The sequence below is a fragment of the Phascolarctos cinereus genome, unplaced genomic scaffold (genome assembly GCF_003287225.1).
Source record: "Phascolarctos cinereus isolate Bilbo 61053 unplaced genomic scaffold, phaCin_HiC Scaffold_5;HRSCAF=322, whole genome shotgun sequence".
Taxonomy (NCBI): domain Eukaryota; kingdom Metazoa; phylum Chordata; class Mammalia; order Diprotodontia; family Phascolarctidae; genus Phascolarctos; species Phascolarctos cinereus.
In genome coordinates, this window is record NW_027555958.1 from 266,403,996 (window position 1) to 266,429,210 (window position 25,215).

The 25,215-nt window shown below is 41.8% G+C and overlaps 1 protein-coding gene and 2 pseudogenes across 4 annotated transcripts in view; 1 reads left to right on the forward strand and 2 right to left on the reverse strand.

Moving 5' to 3' along the window:
- PGS1 (phosphatidylglycerophosphate synthase 1) overlaps positions 1-25,215 on the forward strand; it is a 50,018-nt gene that overhangs the window by 23,569 nt on the left and 1,234 nt on the right. For 2 of the 4 annotated variants that reach the window (XM_020966028.2, XM_020966026.2), the window contains exons 7-9: positions 1,279-1,800; positions 14,611-14,759; positions 20,888-21,030. In XM_020966028.2, the coding sequence (XP_020821687.1) occupies positions 1,279-1,800; positions 14,611-14,759; positions 20,888-21,007 (791 nt within the window). In that variant the 3' untranslated portion in view covers positions 21,008-21,030. Of the gene's footprint in view, positions 1-1,278; positions 1,801-14,610; positions 14,760-20,887; positions 21,035-23,576; positions 25,213-25,215 lie in introns of those variants that run through there. The other 2 variants (XM_020966029.2, XM_020966027.2) reach the window with 2 other exon arrangements.
- On the reverse strand, positions 18,766-19,752 carry LOC110193963 (nucleolin pseudogene; annotated as a pseudogene).
- LOC144454138 (nucleolin-like) lies at positions 19,914-20,424 on the reverse strand (annotated as a pseudogene).

Here is a 25,215-nt window from a genome sequence, read left to right on the forward strand (position 1 = left end):
ATGGAAGAAAAAAATCAGTGGTGGCAGTGGTCTAGGCCCCTCATCTTTCTTCACTTAAGACTTTATCCAGGTGGGGCCCAGGTTGGCTCTGTTTCATCATCTGGAAAGATAGTTGGGTTGTTTGTTGCATTTTCTGCTTCTCATCCCTGATGCCAGCCAGCCCCCTGAGATTGTGTGACTGCCTTACCTCTTCTACAAGATGAAAAACTCCTTGAGGCAAAGGATTATGTTTTATTATTATTTGTAAAGATGTAGAAGGGGATTCAGGTCTCTGCTTAGAATTTAGCTTTAGAATTGTCTTGTCCCATTCCTTTTTCTTGTGTTTCAACAGGGTATAGCTGTTTAAGCAAACCTGAGACAGTCCACAGTCTCTTTGTTCATAATCTAACTTTTACAGGCCAGACTTGAACATGTAGAGAGAAGGAGAAAGCATTTGGATAAAGAGAGATATGAACACTGTCTTCTGGTCAGGAGTGGGTAGTAGTGAGGTTGTGCTTAGAAGACCCAAGATGGCTGAGATGAAGCTTTGTTGAAGAAGTGAGCCAGAAGGAGGGATTTTAGAGAGGATATTCAGGGAAGAGATGAGTTACTTATTCACTTTGCCCTGGGAACGTGTGTGGCCACTTAGCTCATGTGGTGTTTGGTAGTAGTTGTCATCATCTTCACCATCTTCTTCATCATCATCATCATCATCATCATCATCATCATCATCATCATCATCATCATAATGACAGCATGGAAACACAGATAGGAAGACCCTTTCTGACAATACTGCTTGTGGGAAAAATGGCAAGTCAAACCTTTAGGACTATAAGAAGTTACAGATCAGTTGCTAATCTGCCTTTGTAGGCCATTTGTAAACAAATGAAATCATAGATCTAATAAAAAGAAACAAAAAATATTTTAGCTGACATATAGCACTTAAGGTTTACAAAAAACACTATACATATAGTCTCCTCATTTGAGCCACACAACAACTCTTTAAGGTATGTAGACTATAATACACGATAGAACATGGTGTTGATGAGGTAGGCCAAGGTCATAGTTTGTATTCCTATATAGATGAATTATTTTTAATCTTTCTGCAACTTGTCAACTCAGATTAACACTCCTGGTTTCAACAGAGAACAGTTAAGAGAATTTGCAGAACCTACCACTTTGTATACAAAAGGCTGTATGTTTATTATTAGTGCCTGTGTCTTGACATTATAGAACCATGGCTTTGAGTCCCATCTGTTTCTTTTCCTTCTTCACTGATCTCCCCATGTCGCTTTCCAGGAGACCAGACAGCATATTGTGAGGCAGCCAACAAGAGAGTCATGGATGTGATCAACACAGCTCGGACCCGACAGCAGCTGCTCCATACCCAAACCTTTCACAGTGACTCTCTTTTGACCCAGGAAGATGCAGCAGCGGCTGGTGACCGGAGGCCAGCTCCTGATACCTGGATTTATCCATTGATCCAGATGAAGCCTTTTGAGATTAAAATTGATGAGATTGTTACAGAGACACTGCTGACAGAGGCAGAGAGGGATGCTAAGATCTACCTTACTACTGGTTATTTCAACCTAACCCAGGCCTACATGGATCTGGTCCTGGGCACTCGGGCAGAGTACCATATTCTGTTGGCTTCACCTGAAGTGAATGGCTTCTTTGGGGCCAAGGGGGTGGCAGGTGCCATCCCTGCTGCTTATGTCCACATAGAGAGACAGTTCTACAGTGAAGTCTGTAGCCTAGGGCAGCAGGAACGAGTGCAACTACAGGAATACTGGCGGAGTGGTTGGACCTTTCATGCCAAAGGTAAGAGGGTTATCCAGCATGAAATGAAGTCCCTAACACATAGGGAAATTTGATAGGAAAAATTAGGTGTAGTAAGAGTGTGGGTAAGGATCTCCTCCCTATCTCCATAGTTCAATTCCATGGTCCTACCTGCCTAAGTTCTTAAGTACCTTAACCTAACTGTTTTCTCTGTTTAAGTATGAACACTTACTTTTAAAGCACTTTTTACATTTATCCATTTTATATTTCAAAGCACCTTAGAAGGTACATTGACACTTTTGTCTGGCATTGTGGGGAAAGGAGCTGTTTTATATAAATGAAGTTTCTAGTCAATTGAAACTTGAAGTTCAAAACTTTTAACAAAAAATCTTAAATCACTTTTCACGGGACTCTTTATAAAATACATTACATAGTAACCAGCCATCATCAACAGAATATATAGAATATAATATGTAACCTCTTTTAGGTGACTCGTGATTTTGAACATTAGTTAGAGGACTGTGCGATAGGACTCTCAAAGTCTTGAGTAGTCATTTATCCCTTCAGAATGCCAGAGTTCTGTACTTTTTTGAGTTCCTAGATCTGCTTTATAAAAAAAAAAGATTTTCATCTATTTTTACATTGCCTCGATTTCCCTTGGTAACCCCTTCCTTTCTGCTCCGAGAGAGTAAAAACAATTAAAAAGAGGAAGAGAGAAAGAAAATTCAGCAAAACTAATCAGCAATGAAAACTGAAGTTATAGGCATTGTTCCACACCTCTGGACCCTGACTCTAAAAAAGGAGCAGGAGTTCTGTCTTATCCTTTTGTTGGAGCTAAGATTGTTCTTGGTAATTTTGCAACATTCAGTTTTGGTTATTTTTGTGGTTCTTTCATCTTACGTTGTTGTGCTCATTGTTATTTTGTTTTTCTGGCTCTGCTTACTTTACTGTGCATCAGTCTAAGTCTTAAAATGCTTCTCTATTTTCATCATGCTTATTGTTTCTCACAGTACAATAACATTCCATTGCATTCATGTACCACAGTTTGTTAAACCATTCCATAATTGATGGGCATTTACTTGGTGTGCTATTATAAATATTTTGGTGTATATGGAGCCTTTCTTTTTTTCATTGATGTCCTTGTAATATATTCCTAGTAGTGGAATCTTTGGATCAAAGGGCATGGACATTTTAGTGACTTTGCATGATTCCAGATTGTTTTCTGGAATGGTTGGACCAGTACACAAGCACCACCAGCAGTGAATGCATACATTATTAATGTGCGTGTCTCTCCACAACCTTCAATGTTGACTATTCCCATCTTTTATTACCATTGCTAGTTTTCTGGGTATGAAGTTAAACCTCAGAGTTGTTTTGATTTGTATTTTACTATGTTACTAGTGATTTGGAACATTCTTTCATATGTTTATTATTAGCAAGTAATTCTTATTTTGAGAACTGTTTGCTCATATTCTTTGACCACTTCTTTATTGGAAATGGCTTTTGACCTTAGGTATTTTTGGGTTTGTTTGGGGTTTTTTTTGGTTAGGCAATGGGGTTAAGTGACTTACCCGAGGTCACATAGCTAGTACGTGTTATGTGTCTGAGGCTGAATTTGAGCTCAGGTTCTCCTGACTCCGGGGCCAGTGCTCTATCCACTGTGCCACCTAGCTGCCCCTATTTCTGGTATTTTTGTACATATCTTCTAAAGAAAACCTGTATCAGAATTTGATACAAAGTTTGTTCCCAGTGAACCACTTCCCTTGTTCTAGATACATTAATTTTGTGCAAAAGCTTTTCAGTGTCATGTAAACAGAATCATCTATTTTATCTTTTGTAATTGCCTACATTGTTTGTAAGTCTGCTTTTAAAACATTTTTCTTTTTTTCTCTCAGTGCTTGCTGTTACTTCTTGCTGCTGGTATTCCTCCTTGCTTCTCATTGGCTGCTTCTTATCTCATTGGAATGAGAGGTAGCGTGGTTTAGTAGAAAGCCCATTGAATTTAGAGACTTTTGGTTTGTGTTTCACCTATAGTCTCACTAGTTGCTTAGCCACAGGCGAGTTACTTGGCCTCTCTGGCTTCTCTTTCTTTCTCTGTGAAATGGGAACAATAATACCTGCACAGGAAAGAATTCAATTGTACAACTACAGGCATGTTGCGATGATCAAATGAGATAATGAGGTAAAGTCCTTTGAAAATATTAAAACCTACATAAATATCAGCTATTTTTATTTATTTATTTTTAGGGAGTTGGATTTAAGTGACTTGCCCAGGGTCACACAGCTAGTAAGTGTCAAGTGTTTGGTGGGAGGCTGGATTTGAACTCAGGTGCTCCTGACTTCAGGGCCGGTGCTCTATCCACTGCGCCACCTAGCTGCCTCCAGCTATTTTTATTGCTAACCAAGTGAAAGAGTGAGTGAAGATTTCAGGGGTTTACTTATGAGTAAAGTGCATAGACTTTGTGTTGTCTATTTTGAGCTCTTGAAGGCATTTTCTTTTGGCTTTCTGGTTCCTTCAGGGTAGTTGTGTGTGCCAAGGACAGCTGGCAGCTGGCGTCTGGATAAGTGAAGTATATTATACACCTCCATATCTTATATGAAAACTGAGTATACAATCAAGATCATGCAAGCATGATGGCAAGACTGGAGGTTAGGTCTTTTAATTCTTAGCCCTAGTTTTCCTGTTAACCATTGCTATTGAAGGGAAATGCTTCTCATGCAATTAATCTCCAAGATTATGCTGGCTCCTGCAGGCCCTGTTAATTGCCTATGGCCCAGACCTTTAGAGAGCATCCCAGGTATTCCTTGGTGAGTGACGGCCTGCACATGACTAGTGGCACTGGGTTTTCTCAGGGAAGGTGGGATCCTCCAGGGAGGATCTGTTTGTTAGTCTGTGTGTGAAAGAAAGTTTAGGTTTGGTATGGTGATTGCTGAGAACAGAAAAAAGAGAGAAGCAGAGGAAAGTGAGTAAATTTTGGTACACATTATATATCTGCAACTGCTACCAGAGCCAGTGTGTGCACAGACAGGCTTGTTAGCTCCATACATACATTTAGAGCACTCTTTTGGCACATCTGTTGCTACTTTGGGCCAGCTTTTTTCCTTCTAGCCCAGCCACCATGTTGGGAGGTTCCCTATCTGTCAACTTCTGACTGTGCTGGTGGATAGTTTCACTGAAACTGGTCTGACAGACGCTCAGTGACTCTCCATTTCCAGTTGGAATAGAAACACCTGACTGGCTTTTCCAGTGTCTCACCTCTTCCCGGACTAATGTGCTCCTGCCACTCCCTCTCCTCCACAGGAGGTGTGGCCCCTAGGCCTGGGGAGACTTGGATGTTTCTACAGCTGAGCTGGGGAGGGGGCAGATAGAGAGAAGGAGAAAAAGACAGAGGACACAACTGTGCATTCTGCTCCCAATCTGAAGGGCTTTGTGAGTATAACTGAACCTCACCCTGGAACGTAGAGACTGAGTTGGGGGTGGAGATTTATTGCAGACAAAGCCATTTCCTGATGAGCAGCATGATTGGTCAGTAAAATGTATCAAGAATCTCCCTTTTCTGGTCTTTCTCTAGGTCCCTGACTATAGCCAGTTTGAGATAACAGTTCAACTCAACCCCTAACACCCCCACCCACTACTCCCATTATAGGATAGGTTGATGAATGAACTTTATTTCATCTGGTGAACAAGCAGCCTTGTGTTTAACGGTTTTATGGAATAGAAAGGAATGTGTATGTTCTTGAACTGCTATTTATTTCAGTGATTCCCTTGTCCATACCATTGCTTGGGGAACCAAGCCTTGCAGGACAAACCTAGCACAAACCTTGTTGCTCCCTCTTAGAAAGTCATTGAAATCCCTGGGGAAGAAATAGTGAGCAGGACATAATTGGTGTTCCTGTCCCCTTTGTTTAGATGTGCCTGCTGTTCAGTCTGTGGTCACCACCAGATCCTTCTGGCCTCTGATATTTTTCTATCCTCTACCCCTCTTTCTTCCCACAGTCTCCCCCCAACCCTAGTTTACATACATTTGAAAAAAACGCCTTGTCTTCTCTATTGAATGTAATAAATGATATTAAAAGGAAACAGAAGACAGTTTCTGACCATGGGAGAATTTACCATCTATTTGGATACCAAAACATACTGAGATGACTTAACTCTTACAAGGGTTCATAGAAATAAATGAAAATTTATAGATAAGATTATGATGAACTCCAAGTTCAAATTGATTTCAGCTTTTTTTTTAATATGTTGCTAGAAATTATTTGTGTCTTGCTAGAACCTGAATGTTAGATTATAAGAAAGTTTTTGTTGGGATGGTATTTGTTGGAATAATTCTTGACAAACTGAGCATAGGTCTTCAGTTCATGTAATACAGAAATTCCAGAAAAGTTTTCCACAGGTTAATTTCATTTGAAAAAGCAGGAAGAAACTTCATGATTATTTTATAAACCAGAAAAACTTTGATATAATTTATCCGTTTTCTAGGTTTAGATTTGGATTTTCATTTACTAGGCTGACTAAAAAATCTGAACATAGCTATGCAATGTGTTAAAACTTTGAACAGATGTGGTCTCCTGGAATTCAGTTCAACAAACATTTAATTAAGCACTTAAGTGGAATATGTGATATGCTACTAAATGCTGGGATTAGAAAGACAAAAGAAATCCCAAAATAGCCTCTGCCCTCAAGGAATATTATTCTGAAAGGACACTAGGCTCTGGAAGGCTAGGGACCTAAGTTCTCCAGTGCCAACTTTGCCACTAACTAGCTGTATGATTTTCAGTAATGCCCTTATGGGCCTCAGGTTCCCCTTTTGTTATTTTGGATTAATAACCCTTTTCCTTCCTGTCCCACAGGGGTCCAGTGCAAACTTCTCTGGCCTTAATGACCTGGCTCCAGCCTGCCTTGCTAACCTTCTTATTGCTTGCTCCCACTTCCTCCACTCTGGAGTCCTGCCAAATCAGCTATGCTGTTCCATCTTCCTGCCCTGGCCAGGCTGTCTCTCCTTCCTGGGCTTCAGCCCCTCTTCACCTGACCCCAGCTTCTTAGAATCTTTAGCTTCCTTTAGCTATCAGCTCAGGCACCACCACACCAAAAGCCTTTCCTGATCCCTTAGCTGCTTGTGCCCCTTCCTACCTCTTTACTTTTTATTGATTTTGCCTATGTGTACATGTTATCTGCCATTATCAGGTGTAAATTATGTAAGCCTGGCTAGTCTTCTCTTTGGCTTTGTATCCCTGATGTCTAAGACGGTGTCTGACATTTAATAGGTTTTTAATAAGTGCTTACTGACTGACTGGACAAATGAAATAATATACATGAAAGTGCTTTGAAGCATATGGTCTGCTATAAAATTCAAGAGCAGGCCTCACATTAAATTGTGAATGATATTTCACCTTTATGGCACCTTTAAGTGATGGTTTGGAGCGACAGGGATTTTTCCTTCATTTTACGGATGTGAAAATTGAACCCAGAGAAAGGAAGTGCCTTGTTCCAGGTCATCAAGTTAGCAGTAGAACAGGGAATTGTACCCAACTCTGGCCTCTTATTTCAGTACTTTTCTCCCCAGATGTTTCTGTTGCTGGTCTTCAGGATGTTTCAAGATCAAAAAAGGTAACTGTGAAGTATGAGGTCTTTCCCTGTGTATTCCTGGCTTCCAGTAGAGGGTCTAATCTCAGGAGGGACTTTGAGATGCGGCAAGGGGGAGGGAGGAGAACAGAAGTTGAATTTCTCTTAGGCAACTAGCAGCTCTGATTCACGGCTTGTCAGTTTCCTGTTGCACGGTTATACATTTTTTACTGGAGAACATGCCAGGACAGAGTAAGGGTCCCCAGCTGTGATAGAAGCAGATTCAGCTATGAAGGGATAAAAGATTTGGTGGAGATCCACCAACTCCTGACCTTGGAAGGAAAAAGCATGTTAGAGCATCACTGACAGAATGGATCAATTAGCAGTAGCCAACATTTATTGGTTCCCACTGAACTAGACATGAGGTCTCAAAAAAAAAAAGGAGCCCAAGCATAAAAGTTATGAATCCTAGTTTCCCTTACATTTTATTTTGTCACCTTTGAAGCTATTGCTGTTGGTTTTTTGGTAAGAGCAGGAAACATACTACTTCTGGGCAAATTCCAGGCTCACTTCTGTGCTGGAATCCAGCCCAGCCCTGCCTGGACACCCCACCCCAATCCTGAAAGACAGCACCCTCCTCATCCTCCTCACTCTCCTCACTCCCTTTACCCCCCTTTTCCAGGGCTGAATGTTAGTGAAGTGGCCACACCTGTAATTCATGTTTGAGGTTTGGGGCTCAGCTTCCAGGTAGACATAGATAAACGTCAAAATGAAAGCATGTAAAAATGAACCTTGGGCTCTGCTGGTTAGAGCTGAACTTTAATGGGGTGCGTTTGTCTTTTAAGCTGCAGTGAATTCACTGGTATTAATAACTGTGAGAAGCTTTGGAGTAGGAGGGGCATTGAGATTTCTGCTTTGTTTTGGGCCAGGGAAATCTGCTAATTATAAGACACTTTTTACCACTTTTTGGCCAGGCAACTTGGAACAGTACATGAAGAGTTCTAATTAACAACACAGGCAAGGCAGTCTTAGCCTGTTTGGCTGTGCTAAATGTACGTGTACTTTCTCCTCACCTGAGTACTAGAACAGTTGTGCTCGGTGGAGATTGCACACAATAGAAAGAGGGCATTCTATTCCCTGGAAAAGATGTCGACATTCTTGACTTCCAGGTTTCTGTGATCAGTACCCTGAGGACTGATAACAGTTTGTCACTGAGATGGATGTGTTTTAAAATTCTGAAGCTTTCTTAACAAATGTCCTATGTCAGAGCTTCAGATAAGGCAGCAGGGGAGGGGCCACTTCCTTATGACTATTCCTTCACTGCCAGCCCCCTTTCTAGCTTCTAGTATGGGGGTCAGGGGGAGCACCAGGCCAAGTTAGGTGTTTTGTCCTACAGGAGATTTCTCTCCCTCATTGCTTTCTTATGCCCTGTCTTACCTTCCACAGGCTCCTAAAGGACCTTTTTACCTCGGCTTGGAGGTGTTCTTTCCTTCTCTTTTTGTTCCTCAGGACAATAGTCTTTCCAAGACTAGGGAATTGTAAAGATGATAGTGGCTGGAATCAACACCTGCCACTGTCCAGGGCAGGTGAATCATAAACTCAACTTCCCCACTCTTCTCAGGGTATCTTCAGCTGCAGTTTGGATCTGAGCCCCTGGACTCTGGGATGAGGTTTAGGGAAGTAGCCCCTAACCTTTCAGAGTATAAGGTCTGTTTTTTGACATTAAAAAAAAAAGTCTAAAACCTCCTCCCCTCCAATGATAGAAATTATACTCTGTTGATTAAAAAAAATTGAAAAATTCTTCACTTCTCTTCATCTTAAAACTCTTTGACATCATCCCCCATTATCTCCTTTCTCAAAGACTCTGACAATGATGGGTGGCCCTTCTTGACAAGGTCAGCCTATCTATCTACAGATGACCTTGATCCCATCTCCTTTCAGCTTCTCCAAAAAATTTTAAACTCAGTCACCCTTTCTCTTTAATCTTCAGCCTCAGTCTTTATACCTACTGCTGTCACATATGCCCATCTCTCCCATCCTTTAAGAAAAAAACTTTACTAGCCCCTATCGTACTTTCAAGCTATTATCCTCTATTTTCTCAGACTCCTAGAAAAGCTGTGTCCATTCACTGCCTTCATTTCCTCTCCTTTCATTTACTCCTCAGTGCTTTGCAGTATAGCTTGTGGCTTCATCACTTGACTGAAACTGCTTCCTTCAAAGTTACCATTGATCTCTTAATCACCAGATCTGCTAGTCTTTGCATCCTCATCCCTCTCAAACTGTTACATGACACTGTCGACCACTTTCTCCTCTTAGATAACCTCTCTCCTTTTTTGGATTTTCATGACTTCATTCTATCTTAAGTTCTTTTCAGTCTCCTTTACAAGTTCATCATCTAGATAGGGGTTCTTAACCTGGGGTCTGCGAATTTGTGTATTTTGATAACTCAGTATAATTGGCTTTCTTTCTAATAGGATGGGTTGGGTTTTGGGTTTTTTTTTTTTGCATTTGAAAATATTATTCTGAGAAGGGGTCCATGACACACACAAAAAAAGGTTAAGGACACCTTCTCTAGAATCAAATACAAACTCTGTTTAGCTTTTAAAAAGCCTTTCAAAACTTTGTCCCAGTCTCTCTTTCCAGTACCCTTTCATATTACTCTCCCCACACTACACTGGCCTTCTCTCTGTTCTTCACAAATGCATACCCTCACTCCCTTTCTTTAAGAAATAGTTGAAGGACTACCTTTACTGATCTCAAGTGCTGGTGCCCTCTCAACCTGCCTTGCAGTAATAAATGTATTTATTTGAATTTATTCTTATATTTATTCTGCATATGGGTACCCCTACATATCCTTCCATAGGGGCTGCCAGGTGGCAGAGTACATAGAGTGTTGGACTTGGAGTCAGGAAGACCTGAGTTTAAATCTTGCCTCAGACACTTACTTAGCTGAGTGACTTGGGGCAAGTCTTTTAATTTGTTTATTTTTACTTTTCAACATTCACTTTCACAAGATTTTGAGCTCCAGATTTTCTCCTCATCTTGCCCCTCCCCCACCCTAAGAAGGCATGCATTCTGAATACTCCTTCCCCAATCTGTACTCCCTTCCCTTCTTCACCACTCCCCCCTCCCCTCCTATTTTCCTATAGAAAGTTATAACTTTCTATATAAAATATATATTATATATGTAACTTTATACTTCATATATTTATTTATTTATTCATTTATTTATTTATTTGTGTGTGTGTGTGTGTGTGTATGACAATCAGGGTTAAGTGACTTGCCCAGGGTCACACAGCTAGTGAGTATCATGTGTCTGAAGCTGGATTTGAACTCAGGTCTTCCTGACTCCAGGGCCAGTGCTGTATCCACTGTGCCACCTAGGTGCCCCGTAGGGCAAGTCATTGAAGAAAAAATATTTGCCTCTCTGTGCCTCAGCTTCCTTATCTGTGAAATTCGGGTAATAATAGCAACTACCTCCCAAAATAGTTGTATCAAATTAGATTAATGTGTAAAGTGCTTTGCAAATCTTAAACACCATATAAATGCTATTTCTTTTTGTCTGTTATTTTTATTGTCATCCTCATCTCCCATCATCTCCCGTTAAGCATATAAGCTCCTTGTGAGTAAGAATTGTTTCATTCATTGTATTTATATCCCTATTGCAGGGGTGGGGAACCTTCAGCTCTTGAGGCCACATGTGGCTTTTTAGGTCCTGGGGTGCAGCCTTTTGACTGAGGCCAAGTTTTACTGAACAAATCCTTTATTAAGGGGATTTTTTCTGTGAAGTTTGGATTCAGTCAAAGGGCTGCACTTGAGGACCTAGAGGCCACATGTGGTCTTGAGGTTGCAGGTTCCCCACCCCTGCCCTAGTGCCTAACACAGAGCAATAGGTGCTTAATAAATTCTTGTAGATTAATTGCAGTAGTGGAACAAGCATTAAGGTAGCTCCTGTATCCCCCATTCAAGTCTCCTAATGCTCCCTGGTATTTGAACAAGCATTAAGAATTTTTGACTAGAACTAGTTCTCAGATTGTTGCCTTCTTATTATGATAATGGTTATAATTTTGTATTTGGTCTGAATTCATAATTTACTTATCACTACTATTTCATAAAAGTAAGTGCTATTGCCATTGAAAGTTGTTTTTCATCTTTTGTTTTTGGTGGAAAAGAAGAGTGGGTAAAGTGGGAGTAAATATTGAAGTGATCTGTGTATTGAAAAAAATTTGAACCCATTGATCTTCACCAACCTTTTAAGTTGTGATTGCCCCCAAATGAGGGGGCAGTGAGGGGTCATGATGCAGGGGCCATGAGTAGTCTAAAAGGAAATGGGGGAGAGAGAGAAAAACCTGGTAAGGTCCCACAGGCAAGAACACTTCAGATGCTATAAGCTACCTGTCCTTGACTCAAGGGCTATATTTTGACTAATCCCAGACACCCCTGTGGGAGAATGCATCCAGATCAGTTTTTAAAATGCAAAATGTGTCCTAAGCAACAGGTACCTTCTGTCATTGTCAGGCTTTGTGGTGTAGGACTATTTGGAGGATGAATACAAGTTTATAGGATTGTAAATTGGCTGTGCTTGGGTCCCTTTCAGTGGTGCAGGATTAGTGTAAACCCTCACTTTGAGGGGACTGGGTATATTTGGCAGATCAAGCAATGTGACTGTGAATTTACAAAAAAAGCCCACAACGATCTTCAAATCAGAAGGACTGGTATTGATACAGCAGGGCTGAAAGTGTCTACCTTGACTTGTAAGGGTGATACAGACCTAGGTTCCTGTAACCTCCCTTTTTCCCAGCCATAGTTTTATAAACCTTTTGGAGAAGAAGCATTTGTTCAAATTGGCCTAGCAGGAAGGTAGCACCCAGAGACTGTAGATTTCCTGTGAAGAACACAGAAGAGTTGACTGTTTTGTCCTGTACTGCCAGGACCCAACACAGGCTGTGAGCACACAATCATTTGTGTCCTAATGGTCAGAGACATATTAAAGGTGATATTCTTGCCTCTCTTCTTCCTCTCAGCCCCAGGTTGGGGGTGGAGTGTGGGAGCTGAAATGAAGTCAGAACAATTCACTGTGGTTGGCCCTGGGCAGGTCTTCTTACTTGAGGAGATGCAACAGATGAACTGACCCAGGCAACTGACTGGCTTTGATGTGGCACATAGTAAGGGGAGGAGGAAGGTGTGTTACAGGAACAGGCAGGAGACTGACAATCTGTCTTAGCCAAGATGTTCTCAGAAATATTCTTGTTCTGAATTAGAATTAGGAAATGGGCTTCTGTTTTAGGATCTCAGTGTTTCATACTGTTGATTCATATGTGATGGACGTGTACGTCTGTGGGATGGGTAAAGGTTTTAGACAGTCACAGAGTAGATTGATAATGTTGGGAATGTTTGAGCACAGCAGGGTCTGTGCAAAGTGAACCCAGCAGAAGAAAGGCTTAGTTAGATTGCATCAGCATTGACTTGTGTTGCTAGGAAATGTCTCCTAGGTAGGTGATGGTATGCAGTTGAATGATGGGAACAGAAGTCCAGTCCTGTCTCTGTTATGTCAAGGAAGATGACTGGGGTTCCAGACTTCCCTAGAAGCCTGAGGACTTTGGGACAGTTGCTTTTTTTGGGAAGGAGAGACTGGTTAGATCATGGGATAAGTGGCCCAGATAGGGATTGCCAACAAGTGTAAAGATACTCAGTGGGGTGCTTAGGGTGGACTAAGAGGAGCAGGGGTCTGGTATCTGGTCATGGTTTTAGGAAAGCTGAGACCAAATGTTTTCAGTAAATAGAAATTTCCTTATGGTGTAACTCAGGATTAGTAGTTTCCCATTACTACTGGGGGATGCCCATACTTCACACTTCTAATCCAGTAACTATATTCTAGTGAGCTGTAGTTTAAAAAAAAAAAAGGCAGTTCCCTTTGGAGATTGGGGCAGAAACCTTTTTGAGTTTCCTGGACCCAAATAGAAGTGGCCTTAACCGTTCAAAGAGCCCCCCAAGACCACTGTTTTGTGGGGGGGTTTTTTGTTTAAATTTTCAGTTTCAAATCCTCTTTCTCCCTCCAAACCCCACACCGCACCGTTGAGAAGGCAAGAGACCGATTATACTTGCGAGACATTTCCCCATCAGCCAAGGCCAGTGTTAATGAGTATTTCCTAGACTTCCTGGATACCTGTGAAGGCTTTGTAGTTATTTTGTCCCGATGGAACAGAGGGGTGGGAGTGGGTATTAGTTTGGCATATTTCCCTGTCTTTGATAGAAGGAGAGTAGCAGTTCAACTTGGGTTCTGTGCAGGAATAGGTAATGGGGCGTAGTTGGACCTCATTTGTTCTGTGTTACTTGAGCCTTCTTGTAGAGAAGAATTGTTAGGTAGAGTGGATTGTTGAATCCACCCCATTCTGATAGCCATGTGTATATGTGCCTTTTTTATTGCCGGAAGCAGTTAGCTATGCAATGAGACTTCTTTCACCTACAGTTCTTAGGAAGGAACTGGCTAGCCTCTCGTTAAACCTGGGGCTCTTAAGTTTCAGCTGAGAAGCACAATCAGGTCAGGTTGTGGTAGCCAAGTCAGAGGCAGTGCATGAGATTGAGGGCACTGAAATTCTCTGAGGAGGGAAAGACTATGGCTGGCAGAGGTGATTGACAGTAGTGTACAGATGAGAAGAAAATTTAGACATATAAAGATACTGTGCTTTTTAAATGGCTTTTTTTTTTGAAAGAAGCAGCTTTTTTTTTTTAACCTTTATTTTTTGGTGAGGCAATGGGGTGAAGTGACTTGCCCAGGGTCACACAGCTAGTAAGTGTGAAGTGCCTTTAAAAGTTTTAAACAAAAACACCAAAAATGCCAACTCTTGGTCATGTTACTACACTTCCGCAACTTTGGCCCCTTTGCCCAGGCACTAATAGAGGTGTAGTAAACCATGCCAGAAAGCAATTGGGTAGTGCTGAGTAGGGTGACGTATTGACCATTGGTCCTGAAGACTCTGCTCAGCATGTCTCTATATTGAACAAGAGATTCCCTGAATGCCACCAGCCTCTTGCAAATATAGAAGATATAGCTAGGAAGGAATAACTTAGAACCATAAGCCGAGGCTCTGTTTGTGGTGATGTAAGAGCTGATGGGGAGGAGAATAGCATTACTGCTTCAGCCTTCCCAATCCTCCAGCTGTAGCCATTTCATTTCCAGTAAAACTCCCCAGATGCATTTATTTTAAATTGAAACAACACTCGGAGAGGATTTCAGCAGATTCTTTGCTCATTTCCTCTGTCTGCACGTTTCCTTTTCCCTGCAGGCCTGTGGCTGTACCTGGCAGGGAGCAGTCTGCCCTGTCTCACGTTGATTGGCTCTCCTAATTTTGGATACAGGTCAGTTCATCGGGACCTGGAGGCCCAAATTGCCATTGTGACAGAGAACCGAGCTTTGCAGCAGCAGCTCCACCAGGTGGGTTGGGGCCAATGGGGATATATAGCTGGGAATTCTGTTTTACCTTTAAGACCAGTGTGCCACTATGACCCACAATGGTAACTAAAACTCCAGGAGGTTGTTGACATCAGGTTCCTCCTGGGGACTGCTTCCTGCTGGGAAGCCTAGATCAGAGTGGGAAAGAAGCCTGCTTTTCCCCAGTGAGTGAGTCCTCCTTTTATGGGAATGGTTGGTCCCTATAGACAAACCCAGAGGAACCTTTCTGAGAATCATTTCTTGACTCTCCTGTGGCCACAATTCTAGTACAGCCAAATGCATTCTCCCTGATGAGAACAGCTGTCTGGCAGCTTAAGACTTTTTTTTTTTTAATTAGGATTAGAACCTTTCTAAGAGAGTAGAGTCAAAAATTGCTCTTTAATAGGAACTCCCAGGCAGAGTTTAGTTATTTCAGGAAAGTATCCTACAGAAGAGGTGTAAGATGCTTGGGAATATTAGGGCAAGGGCATAGAGTAGTTCAAAAAATACATGAAAAAGAGAAGAAAAATCAGAAAAGAGAGTTCAAAAAGTAAGAGCTATAAACTGTCTTAAACATCAGCACGAAAGGAGACATTAGTAATTACAGAAATCTCTGAAAAGGAAAATTAGGAGGTAAAAATGACTTTTTAAAAATGGCTATTTTCCATGAGACTAATGCCAGTCCCTGGAAATTAGTCATGGTTTTAGTGTCCAGACCATTAGCCACTTCAAATAGTGCTACTGTATTTTGTGATCTAGAAACATAATAGAAGATAGAAGCAGCCTGGAAAGAGAAAATATTCACCTACCATTAGCCTGGGACTGTATTCAAATGGCATTTAGTGATGGACTTGTGCTAGATTGAGACTTGTCAGCTGATTGGTTTCATTTCCCCTCTAAAGTGACATCAGAAAGAACAGAAATAGATTGGCTGTCCTCATTTAGAGTATGGTCACTTGGACTTTCTGAGATATTTTTCTTCAGAAGAAGAAATCTTACTATCAGTTTTCCCCACAACCAGAAAAGGGAAGGAGTCAAGACTTCCCTTTGACTGTGGAGGAAACTTCTTCAGAGAGAGCTAGCTTCTTTACAGCTTTCCTAGGGTTATGTGGTAGGTTGGTATAGGCTACCTGTCCTTCAAGTTCCTGGGTGATCGTCTCTCTTAGATAGACCTTGCTGCTTCCCTTTTTTTCTTTTTAGACTTTTCTAGAGTATTCAGTTAGGTTTGGCTTTACAGAGTTGGAAGGTATGGAAGGAGAGAAACTCAATTTCCTCCTAACTGTGGATGAGAGTTCAGAAATTTTAGGGGACCCCTCCCCCAGCAACTCATTTAAAGTTTACCAGCACTTTCCTCATAATAGCCTCATGACGTAGCATGAATAGGACTACATGATAGTCATATTCTCTACCTTCTTTTACCCAACCTAGGTAGAGAAGCTAGCTGTTGTCTTGGGGTTGGAGGAGGCCTTCATGATCACAACATTGGACCCTTCCACTCGACCACTTTGCTTAAAATGCATAAATCAGCACACCAGGGGAATCTCTGGGATAGATCTAGACACAGCTTAGATCTACTTTGAACCCAGATCAATCCTTGAGGATGAGGGGAATGCCTGTGCCATGACCCCAGTGATTCCAGTCACCCTTTTGAGATCTTAAGGCTTCCTTTCCTCTCATATCAGTCACATACATATGACTTCTGCTCTGTGTGTCAGTGTTCATAAACTTCAGCTGTTGACTTCATTTTTGGACTTTTGCTCCCAGATGTTTGGGAACTGCTGTTGTGAAATTGTTTGCCCCTTTGTTGTTGTACAGGGAAATGAGAATTGCCTTGTTTCCCTGGGCCCTGCCTCTCTGGACTTTGATAATCCTGATAGTTGTTTGGGGGGCAGGAGAAGGGTGTGCAAATGGAACAATCCAGTTTGCCTAGCTGTTCACATTTTACAGAATAGATAATAGAAAATGACTGAGGTGTTCACAGAAGCAGAAAGATTATGTAATGAAGGCAAGCCAGGGTAGGAGATTATCTCCACTCTAGTACAGCTGGCCCCTGAGCCTTGGCTAGTGTGACTATGAACCTGAAATTCCCCACGTTCCTGCCTTCTCTGTATTTGTGCCAGTGTCACAGACAGTAAAAATTTCCCCTTACTCAATAATTTTTGAATCCATTTTTCATGGGTGCTTGCTTTTTAGGTCAGCAAGACAGTTCTTAATGCAGTTTCATTGATTTAAGGCCAACATTAGGTGCCCTAGTCTTGGATTGATCGAGAAGAAAAAAATCCTTTCAGACTTGGACCCTGGACCCCTTTGTCTTTCCGGATGTTGTTTCTGGGTATCAACTGAGTGACGCTAAATAAATATTGATCATGCTAAACTCTCCATTTCTTGAATGAGGGGTTCATAGAAGGGTACTGAATCCACATCCTGGCTCTTGGGAAAAGTTGGGTTGCTTGTGGCCAGAGCCAGCATAGTTGGGATTTTTTTCTTCTTCCCAAATCGGAATATGAGGGGCATTTGAGGATTGCAGGAAGGTGATAATTCAACTTTTTTTTTTCTTCCTCCTCCTCTCCCTCCTTTCAAAGGCCGAACTTTTGGAATTTTTGTTTTTGGAATTGTAAAACTCATTTCTGTTCAGTTTGCATGCATTATACCACCACACCTATGAATCACCTTCACAAATGTGGCTGAAGAATGTTGTAACCCCTAAGTGTGCTAGGGGCTCTTAGATAAAACTATTAGCTACTCTTCCCTCACCTCCCAACATACATATGCATAGCTCCTAAAACTCCAGCCATTCAAGGATCTTTGAACTCTCAAAAGCTGCCTCTTTTGGTATTCTTTCTCTGCCTTGCAGGGAAGGGCTAGGAGCTGTTACATTGACCTCAGAGCAGGGCATGGAGGGAAGTATTCATATGAGGGAAGTATTCATATATAGGAAGCAAAGACCCTTCCCTGCATTTGGTGCATAAATTAAAAGTGGAAAACTTCCTGGTATTGTTCAGAACACACATCTCCCACTTGTGACCCAAGAAATGCTCCCCTCAGTGGCATTGTAACCTATATCAGCTGACTTCCTCTTGCATCTGTATGGTGGAGCCTGTGAGGAAATTCAAGTGTTTCTGGTAATTTAATTGAAATCTTGGCTGCTTATTCATTTTGAAAGCATAAAGCTGGAGCCCAGTCTGTGGAGAGCTCTTCAAACCAGCCTCTTGAGACTAGAGCTGGATTCTGTGTCATCAGCCCCAGCCAGGGATTTGGACCCTGGGAGCAACACAATTAGAAGGCAGGATTATTACATCCTTTTGTGACACAGAGCTGAAGTAGGGTCCCTCTGTTTATCTGAAACCATTACATCGTCCCTGGGGTAACAAACTGTTTTCATGCTCAAGGAAAAAGATCAGAAAGGATATGTAATAGATTAACAAAAGGAAGAAGTTAGGTTAGGCTTTATGTTTCTGTCATATTCTTAAAAAAAATAACTTCAACTTCATTCCAGTCCCCAAGATTTTACAGGAGTCATGGGTTTCTGTTTTATGTGGCTGGGGTTGCTCTTAGTCCTGTATTCATATTAAGTTGCTGGAGTCTTCTGATGTAGAAATAACAGCTATCAAACCTGAGATGGCTGGGTACTCAGTTTCCTGAGTGTTTGGTGCTGGGCTGGGTAACATGGAAGGTATTGGGCTTGGGGGCTGGAGAGGGATAAAAGATTTCTTGCCCTGAAGATATTTACAACTGACTGGAAAAAATAGTATTTTTTGTATGTGCGTGTGCTTTTTTTTTAAAGGGGAAAAAAATGGTTTTGTACATGGGGTGGTATAACATCATAAACTCAAGACAACTCGTACAAAAAGGTGACCTCCCAACAGCTATCACCTGTCTCTCCAAAAAGTTTATATGGAACATTTATCCAGTCAAAACTGCCTCACTCTCTCCCTTGAAATGTCATCCAGGCTTTTCCAAGACTACCCCAGACTACCTATCCATCTTGGAATGTCCTCAAAAGACTCCGTCAGTGATTAGATGACAGGATAAACCCCACCAGAGTCTGTTCACATGTCTTCTTTCCTTGTGGCCTGTTGTCTTCTCCTCCTCCTCAGAAACTGCCCCAGCCTCCAAAGCTTCCTTGGCTTCTGCCACCAAAGCCCCTGGGCTGCTTCAGCCACCTCCTCGGCCCCCAAAGCCACGAGGGGTTACTTTGTTACCAGGGTTACTTTTGTTTCCATCAATCTCCCCGTCCTCCATGGCCTCTTTCACAGCTTTGGTGTCTAACTCTGAGTTGAAGTCCACAAAACCAAAACCTTTTGAAGACCGATCTCCTTGTCTGTGACTATCCTGGCACCCGCAGAGCCATGAAATGAATCTTTTGACATTTCTTCCATTCGTGTCTTTGGACAGACCTTTGATAAGCAGGGTTTTGTAGGACTGGTTCCTTGGGGCTGCATTAGTGGCGGCTGCATTAGTGGCCATCTGTCATTTCAGCTGCAGCCATTTGGCTCTGCCTTCAATATCTATGTCGTTATAAGAATTCAAGGCTTTTTTTGCGTCTTCCACAGAGGCAAATTCAATAAACTTGTACCCTTTAGGTTGGCCTTGGTTTTTTGGGGGCAAGCTGATAGATGTCTCTTTTTCAAAGACTTCTTGCAGACTCTCCTCGGTGGCACTGTAGGTGATGTTGTTGAGCACCAGCGTCTTGGAGTCTGCCAGCTTGCTGTTGTCCTACCCCAAGAATTATTCTTCCCACCTCTGGAGTTTTCTTGTCCTTGAGTTTTCTGCCATTAGTCCAGAATGAGCACCTCAGCCATCAATCACAGTTCTCTGCTTCTCTTCCAAGGCCTTGTCCACATCTGCTTCCATCTTAAAATTCTACATAGGCAAATTCCTTTGGGGGGTCCCATCCTTGGTGCAGACCAACCTGACCTATAGCCTCTTCAAACACATCTTTGAGCTCCCCTTAAATTACTTTATATGTCAAATTCTTGACAAAGAGTCCTTGCATCTCGGTCTTTTTTTTTTTTTTTGTGAGGCCATTGGAGTTAAGTGACTTGCCCAGAGTCACACAGCTAGTAAGTGTTATGTGTCTGAGGCTGGATTTGAACTCAGGTACTCCTGACTTCAGGGCCAGTGCTCTATCCACTGGGCCACCTTGTTGCCCCCATCTCAGTCTTTCTTGTTCTCTTTTGTTTTTTCCAGCTTAATTTCTAGAGCTAAGCACTTTGGAGCCACTGAGTTCCAGAGCCTTTTCCATGTCTTCAGCAAATTAAAATTCCACTTAGCCAACTTCCTGTTGGTGCCAGTGCAGGGACCCACAACGATAAGGTCCTTTTTTGCAAAGAAGTCCATGATGCCGGTTTTTAGCTCCGAAGCGGTTTTGCTGAAGTTCAGGTTACCCGTAAAGAAAGTGCAATTTGTGGATGCTTCAGCATCCAGTTTCTGTTTTCTTGGCTTTAGGGCCTTCTGTTTGCCCATTTCCTTTTTCCTGGTGTTTTTACACGGACTCTTCCTCATCATCTTCTTCATCCTCCTCATCTTTGTCTTCATCTTCCTTGTCTTCCCCCTCTTCCTCAGATTCCTTGGCTTTCCCAGCAGCAGTCTTCCCTTTGGCATGTGTGGTATCCATAGCTACTTCTTCAGAGTCATCCTTATCTTCTTCATCCTTGTCACTCTCCATCCTAACTTTGTCTAGACTAGAGGACTGTCTTAGTCCTTTTGTGGAATCCTTAACACTGTGGAATCTTCACCAAGCCCAGGTACCTTGAAAAGGGCTCACCTTGAAATCATCACCTTGTCAGCAAACTACAGTCCTCCAGCCAAATGAGGCTCACCTGCTTTTCATATTCCCCACCCCCTTCAAGCTAAGGATAATTTTTATATTTTAAAGTAAACTTTTATTGAATTTGAAAATATAAAAAATCGTTGTTAGTTTGCAGGCTATCGTACTTAATTCTTTGCTGTCTCCTGCTCTAAGTCATAATTGGAATTTTGTAGCTGTTTTATGGTTACCATCCTGAGAGTTCTATGCTGAGCATTTGTTCATTGTTTTAAAAAGAAAATTCTTGGTTGTGACCAGTAGGTTGCTCTTGCTTGGCTGGTGCTAGGTGGAATTTGACTAGTGATGTTTTTTTGTTCTCTAGGAACAGGAGCAGCTTTACCGAAGGTCAGGTTTGGTGTCATCAGCCACCTTTGAGCAGCCAAGTCGGTATGTGAAGCTGTGGGTGAAGATGGTGACTCCGCTGATTAAGAATTTCTTCTGAGGACAGAACCTTACGACCATTTGGTAGGTGAGATTTCTGCCCTTCTCTACTGAGTCTCACCATTGTTTTGATCATTTCAGCTTGAAGCAGAGTTTAGCTCAGTACCATTCCCTCAGAGACCTGAAGTCTTTTTCATCACTCCCCTTGGGTGAATCCAAAACAGTGTTTAAAGATTTGAATAGTTTTCATCTCAAAACTTATTTTTTTTGGCCTCTACTGAGGCCAAATTTGTTCCCTGTTATTGATGAGGGAAATGATAAATTTAAGAAAGAATGTTCTCATCTTCCAACTAAGTATTTTGCAGCATATAGTAAGTGCTTAGTAAATGCTTGATGTATTCATGCTGCAGATTTCCTCTGCTGGAGGGAAAGGACCAGTTCCCATTAAGGTGGTGAAAAGATAATTTCAACTTTTTGTCTTCTGACACTGCAAGTTGGGAAAACAACCCTGGCCTTTTGCCATCGCCAGCTGTAGCTAATAGCTTGCTAGCAAAAGGCATCTAAGGAATCAGATCCTGGGCTAGCTTTCTTGCTGACGTCTCACTGACGTTCATCTGACTTGCAGCTAAGGAGATGAGATGCTCTAAATGTGTATCAGCTAGTTAATAGTAGCATCCAAAAGGATAGTGACCCTTGGTAGTAAGGGACCCCTCTGTCTTTGATACCCAGAAGGATTGACGAGAATAATAGCTCCAGGTTTTATCTGGGTTAAATCTCTTCTTCATCTGATCTTTGACTTGGACTATAATCCTTTCAGGTTGGGTTCTAGAAAGAGTCTGTTGTTAGAGGACTAGCTTTTGCCCTCTGTCTCTCTAGCTGTAGCTGTTGGTTATTCTAGTATCCAGTGGCTTTGCTTTTTACTTTGGAATTTCCCAGTGATAAGGAGCTTTCAGGCCAGGGGGATACCATTCCCCCATCCCCATCAAATACCCCTATTAACCATGCAGATTTGGTATATGGTGGAGCCTATGACAACCAGCAACTACCCCAAAGCAACCATGCACCATTTGTCAGGGGTAGGCTTCAAAGTAGTTACTAAATCATCCTGTAAAGCGAGGAGACTGGAGAAGCCAAAGGAATGTACAGAGGCAGTAAGGGCCGTGGATAGAGACCTTAGATCAACAGGTTTAGCATTCCTTTAGATCAGGTGGGGCCAATGTAAGCACTCTTGTTACATGGCTACAGTTTAAGAAATCAGCAGTTCTGGGGCAGCTAGGTGGCACGGTGGATAGAGCACTGGCCCTGGATTCAGGAGGACCTGAGTTCAAATCTGGCCTCAGACACATAACACCAAATAGCTATGTGACCCTGGGCAAGTCACTTAACCCCGTTGCCTAACCAAAAAAAAAAAAATCAGCAGTTCTAGCTTTATGTTCTGACTTCATTCTCTTTGTTCTCTGATGATTCAAACTACCACTCTGGAGGTGCCCTCTCATCAAGAAAACCTCTGCCCTAGGACAGTAACTCCTTTTGTACTAGAAAAATCAGAAATGAGCACTGTTAAAAATCAGTCACAGAAAAGCAAATTCTCAGTCATCAAAGCAATTTTAAGTTGTAAAACAGTTTCCTTTCTAACCCTCATTTTACTTTAGGCATTTATCTTAGCCTTTAAGCTGAATCATTCTCTAAAACATTTGGAGATAATTTGGTCAGTTGGCCATACCATGGTGGGTAGGACAGCTATCTGTACCTTATCTTGGCCTAGGTAAACGCAAAAAAGACTAGCATGTTTTCCCTTTGGACACCAGAAGGTGGGGTACAGATTACTCCTCCTACTCTGAGCATAGACTCTTACAGAATTTCAGAATTGAATGGGACTTCAGAGGGCACTGAATCCAGTTTGGACTTTTTCTGGAAGACTTCCTATTACTTTCCAAGGCAGTCCATTCCCTTTTTGGAAGGGTCTAATTGTATAAAGTATTTCATTATACCAAGCCTAAATCTTTTCCTTTGAAATCAGTATCAGTTGTTTCTCTTTCTGTCCCTGGGGCCAAGGCAAAACAAAATCTTATCCTTTTTTTTTTTTGGCAAGGCAATTGGGGTTAAGTGACTTGCCCAGGGTCATACAGCTAGGGAGTATCATGTGTCTGAGGTCGGATTTGAACTCAGGTCCTTCTGACTCCAGGGCTGGTGCTCTATCCACCGCGCCACCTAGTTGCCCCAAGTCTTATCCTTTTTAAGACAGCTGTCGTCTACCCTGAATCTTCTGTTTTCCAAGTTAACACATATCTAGAACCTTCAACCAATTATTATGTGACATGAATTTGAGGCCCTTCTTGGGTTCCTTCCACTTAATCATTTCATCATTTCCTCCTAAAATGTGTCCAAGACTGAATAGGATATTTTAGATGTGATCTAGCCATGGCCAGGCACAACAGGACCACCCCTGCTATTTGAGGATGCCACGCACTTCCTAACATAGTTCTTCCTTTCTATTATAATAGAGGTAGTAATAGCTGACATTTATTACTCTAAACATTTACAGGGTGCCCTGCATCTCAGCCTTGTGAGGGGGTGCTACAGATATGGATATAGATATAGATATCTATATCACTACCTCTCTTTGACAGATGGAGTAAGTTCAGAGGTGGGATTTGAACCCCAGCTTTCCCCGGACTCAAAGCAACAGCCACATAGGGACGAGAATCTCTTGCCACTTAGCAGGTAGGGGGAGAATATGGAGGTTTGACCCCAGTTGTGTGCAAATTGTCTAGCTTGGCATGAAGGGGCTCTGTACCCCAACATTTTAGTAAATTATTCTGAATTCAGAGTTTCCCTTACCACTTATTCATACAGGATAATTTTAAGTATTTAACTATTAGAGGAAAAAAATGATGATCTTAGAACTCCAAGCCCAAGTCATAAGATGCAGACATTCTCAGAAGACTCTTCTTCATTTGTCTTTTAAAGCCTTCCACACAGCTGAGGGTGACTTTTTCTTATCTCACATTTATCCCAGAGTCTGTAACATACGTGTTACTTGAAGATCACTTTTCGTTCATGACCTGAAAATTTTCTCTAAACTGTTCTCTTTAGATCTTCTCTAGACCTACCTTGTTCTCTTTTTAAAGCTAGCTTTTCCTAGCCAGATCTCTACCTTTCTGGGCAGCATTACTTCTGATTCTAAATGGCCTGGGCCTCATGTAGGCCTTTTCCTTCCCCCTACCCCAGTATAGAAGAACACAGGCTGAAGACAGAGTCATTTATGATTCTAAATAAAACAACTGCTATACCTTTACTTAGATGGCTAGTAAGACATGGTGCTACCTCTTACCATTCAGCTTGTATTCATAAAATTCCTTTTCCCCAGTGCTTTAGTAATAACTTAATTTCTTCAGACTGAATAAACGTCAGTACAAAATAGTCACTTTTGCTGATCTAGTAGAGCTGCATCATTTTAAATAGGAAGAAACTAGATTTGGAACCCAGGCCTCAAGTCTGAATCCATCATCTCTACCTCCCAACAGAATATATTATGTTACCTTTCAGTAGGATAGTTTTAGGGCAGATGACTGGTCATTAAAAAACAAAACAAAAAAAACTTGTGTAAAGGCCTCTTGAAGATGATGGCACTTGAACCAAACCTTAAAATGATCTAAGGATTCTAAGAGGTAGAGGTGAGGAACAGGAGCTTCTCAGGCATTGGGGAAATCTGTGAAAGTGAGAGATAAACATCCTGCATGGAGGGACAATGATGGGCCATTTTTGTGGGAGAAGCATATGGGAGTAGTATGTGATTGTGCCTCGGAAGCTCTGGTTGGAGAGAGATTGTGAAAGGCTTTAAAATGCCAAAGAGGAGTTTTTATTTTATGCTGGAGAGCCACTGAATCTTTTTGAGAAGAGGACTGGTCATTATATTCAGTAAGGTAGGGAAATATATCTTATAACAGTTCCATCAAAAATAGTAAATGCAAGAAAAGTTTTGGCATTTGGACCACAAAGCTTGAGTTATTTAGAAACACGTTTTCATGGAATAGCCTATCCCCAAATAGTGTTAGTTACAATAAGAACAGGAAAGATGGTCTCCTCAACACTTAACAGATCTAAGAATTGTCATAGTAGGCACTGGTAGGTTGGGGGACCTGCTTCTGATTCTTGTTTTGTGATCCGTGCTCAGCTCTGTGTAAAGTGGCCAGAGAGCGGCTGTGTTTAGAAATAAACCTAGGGACTTTTGGGAAGTCAAGACCATACCGTTGGTTCTTGGGATGT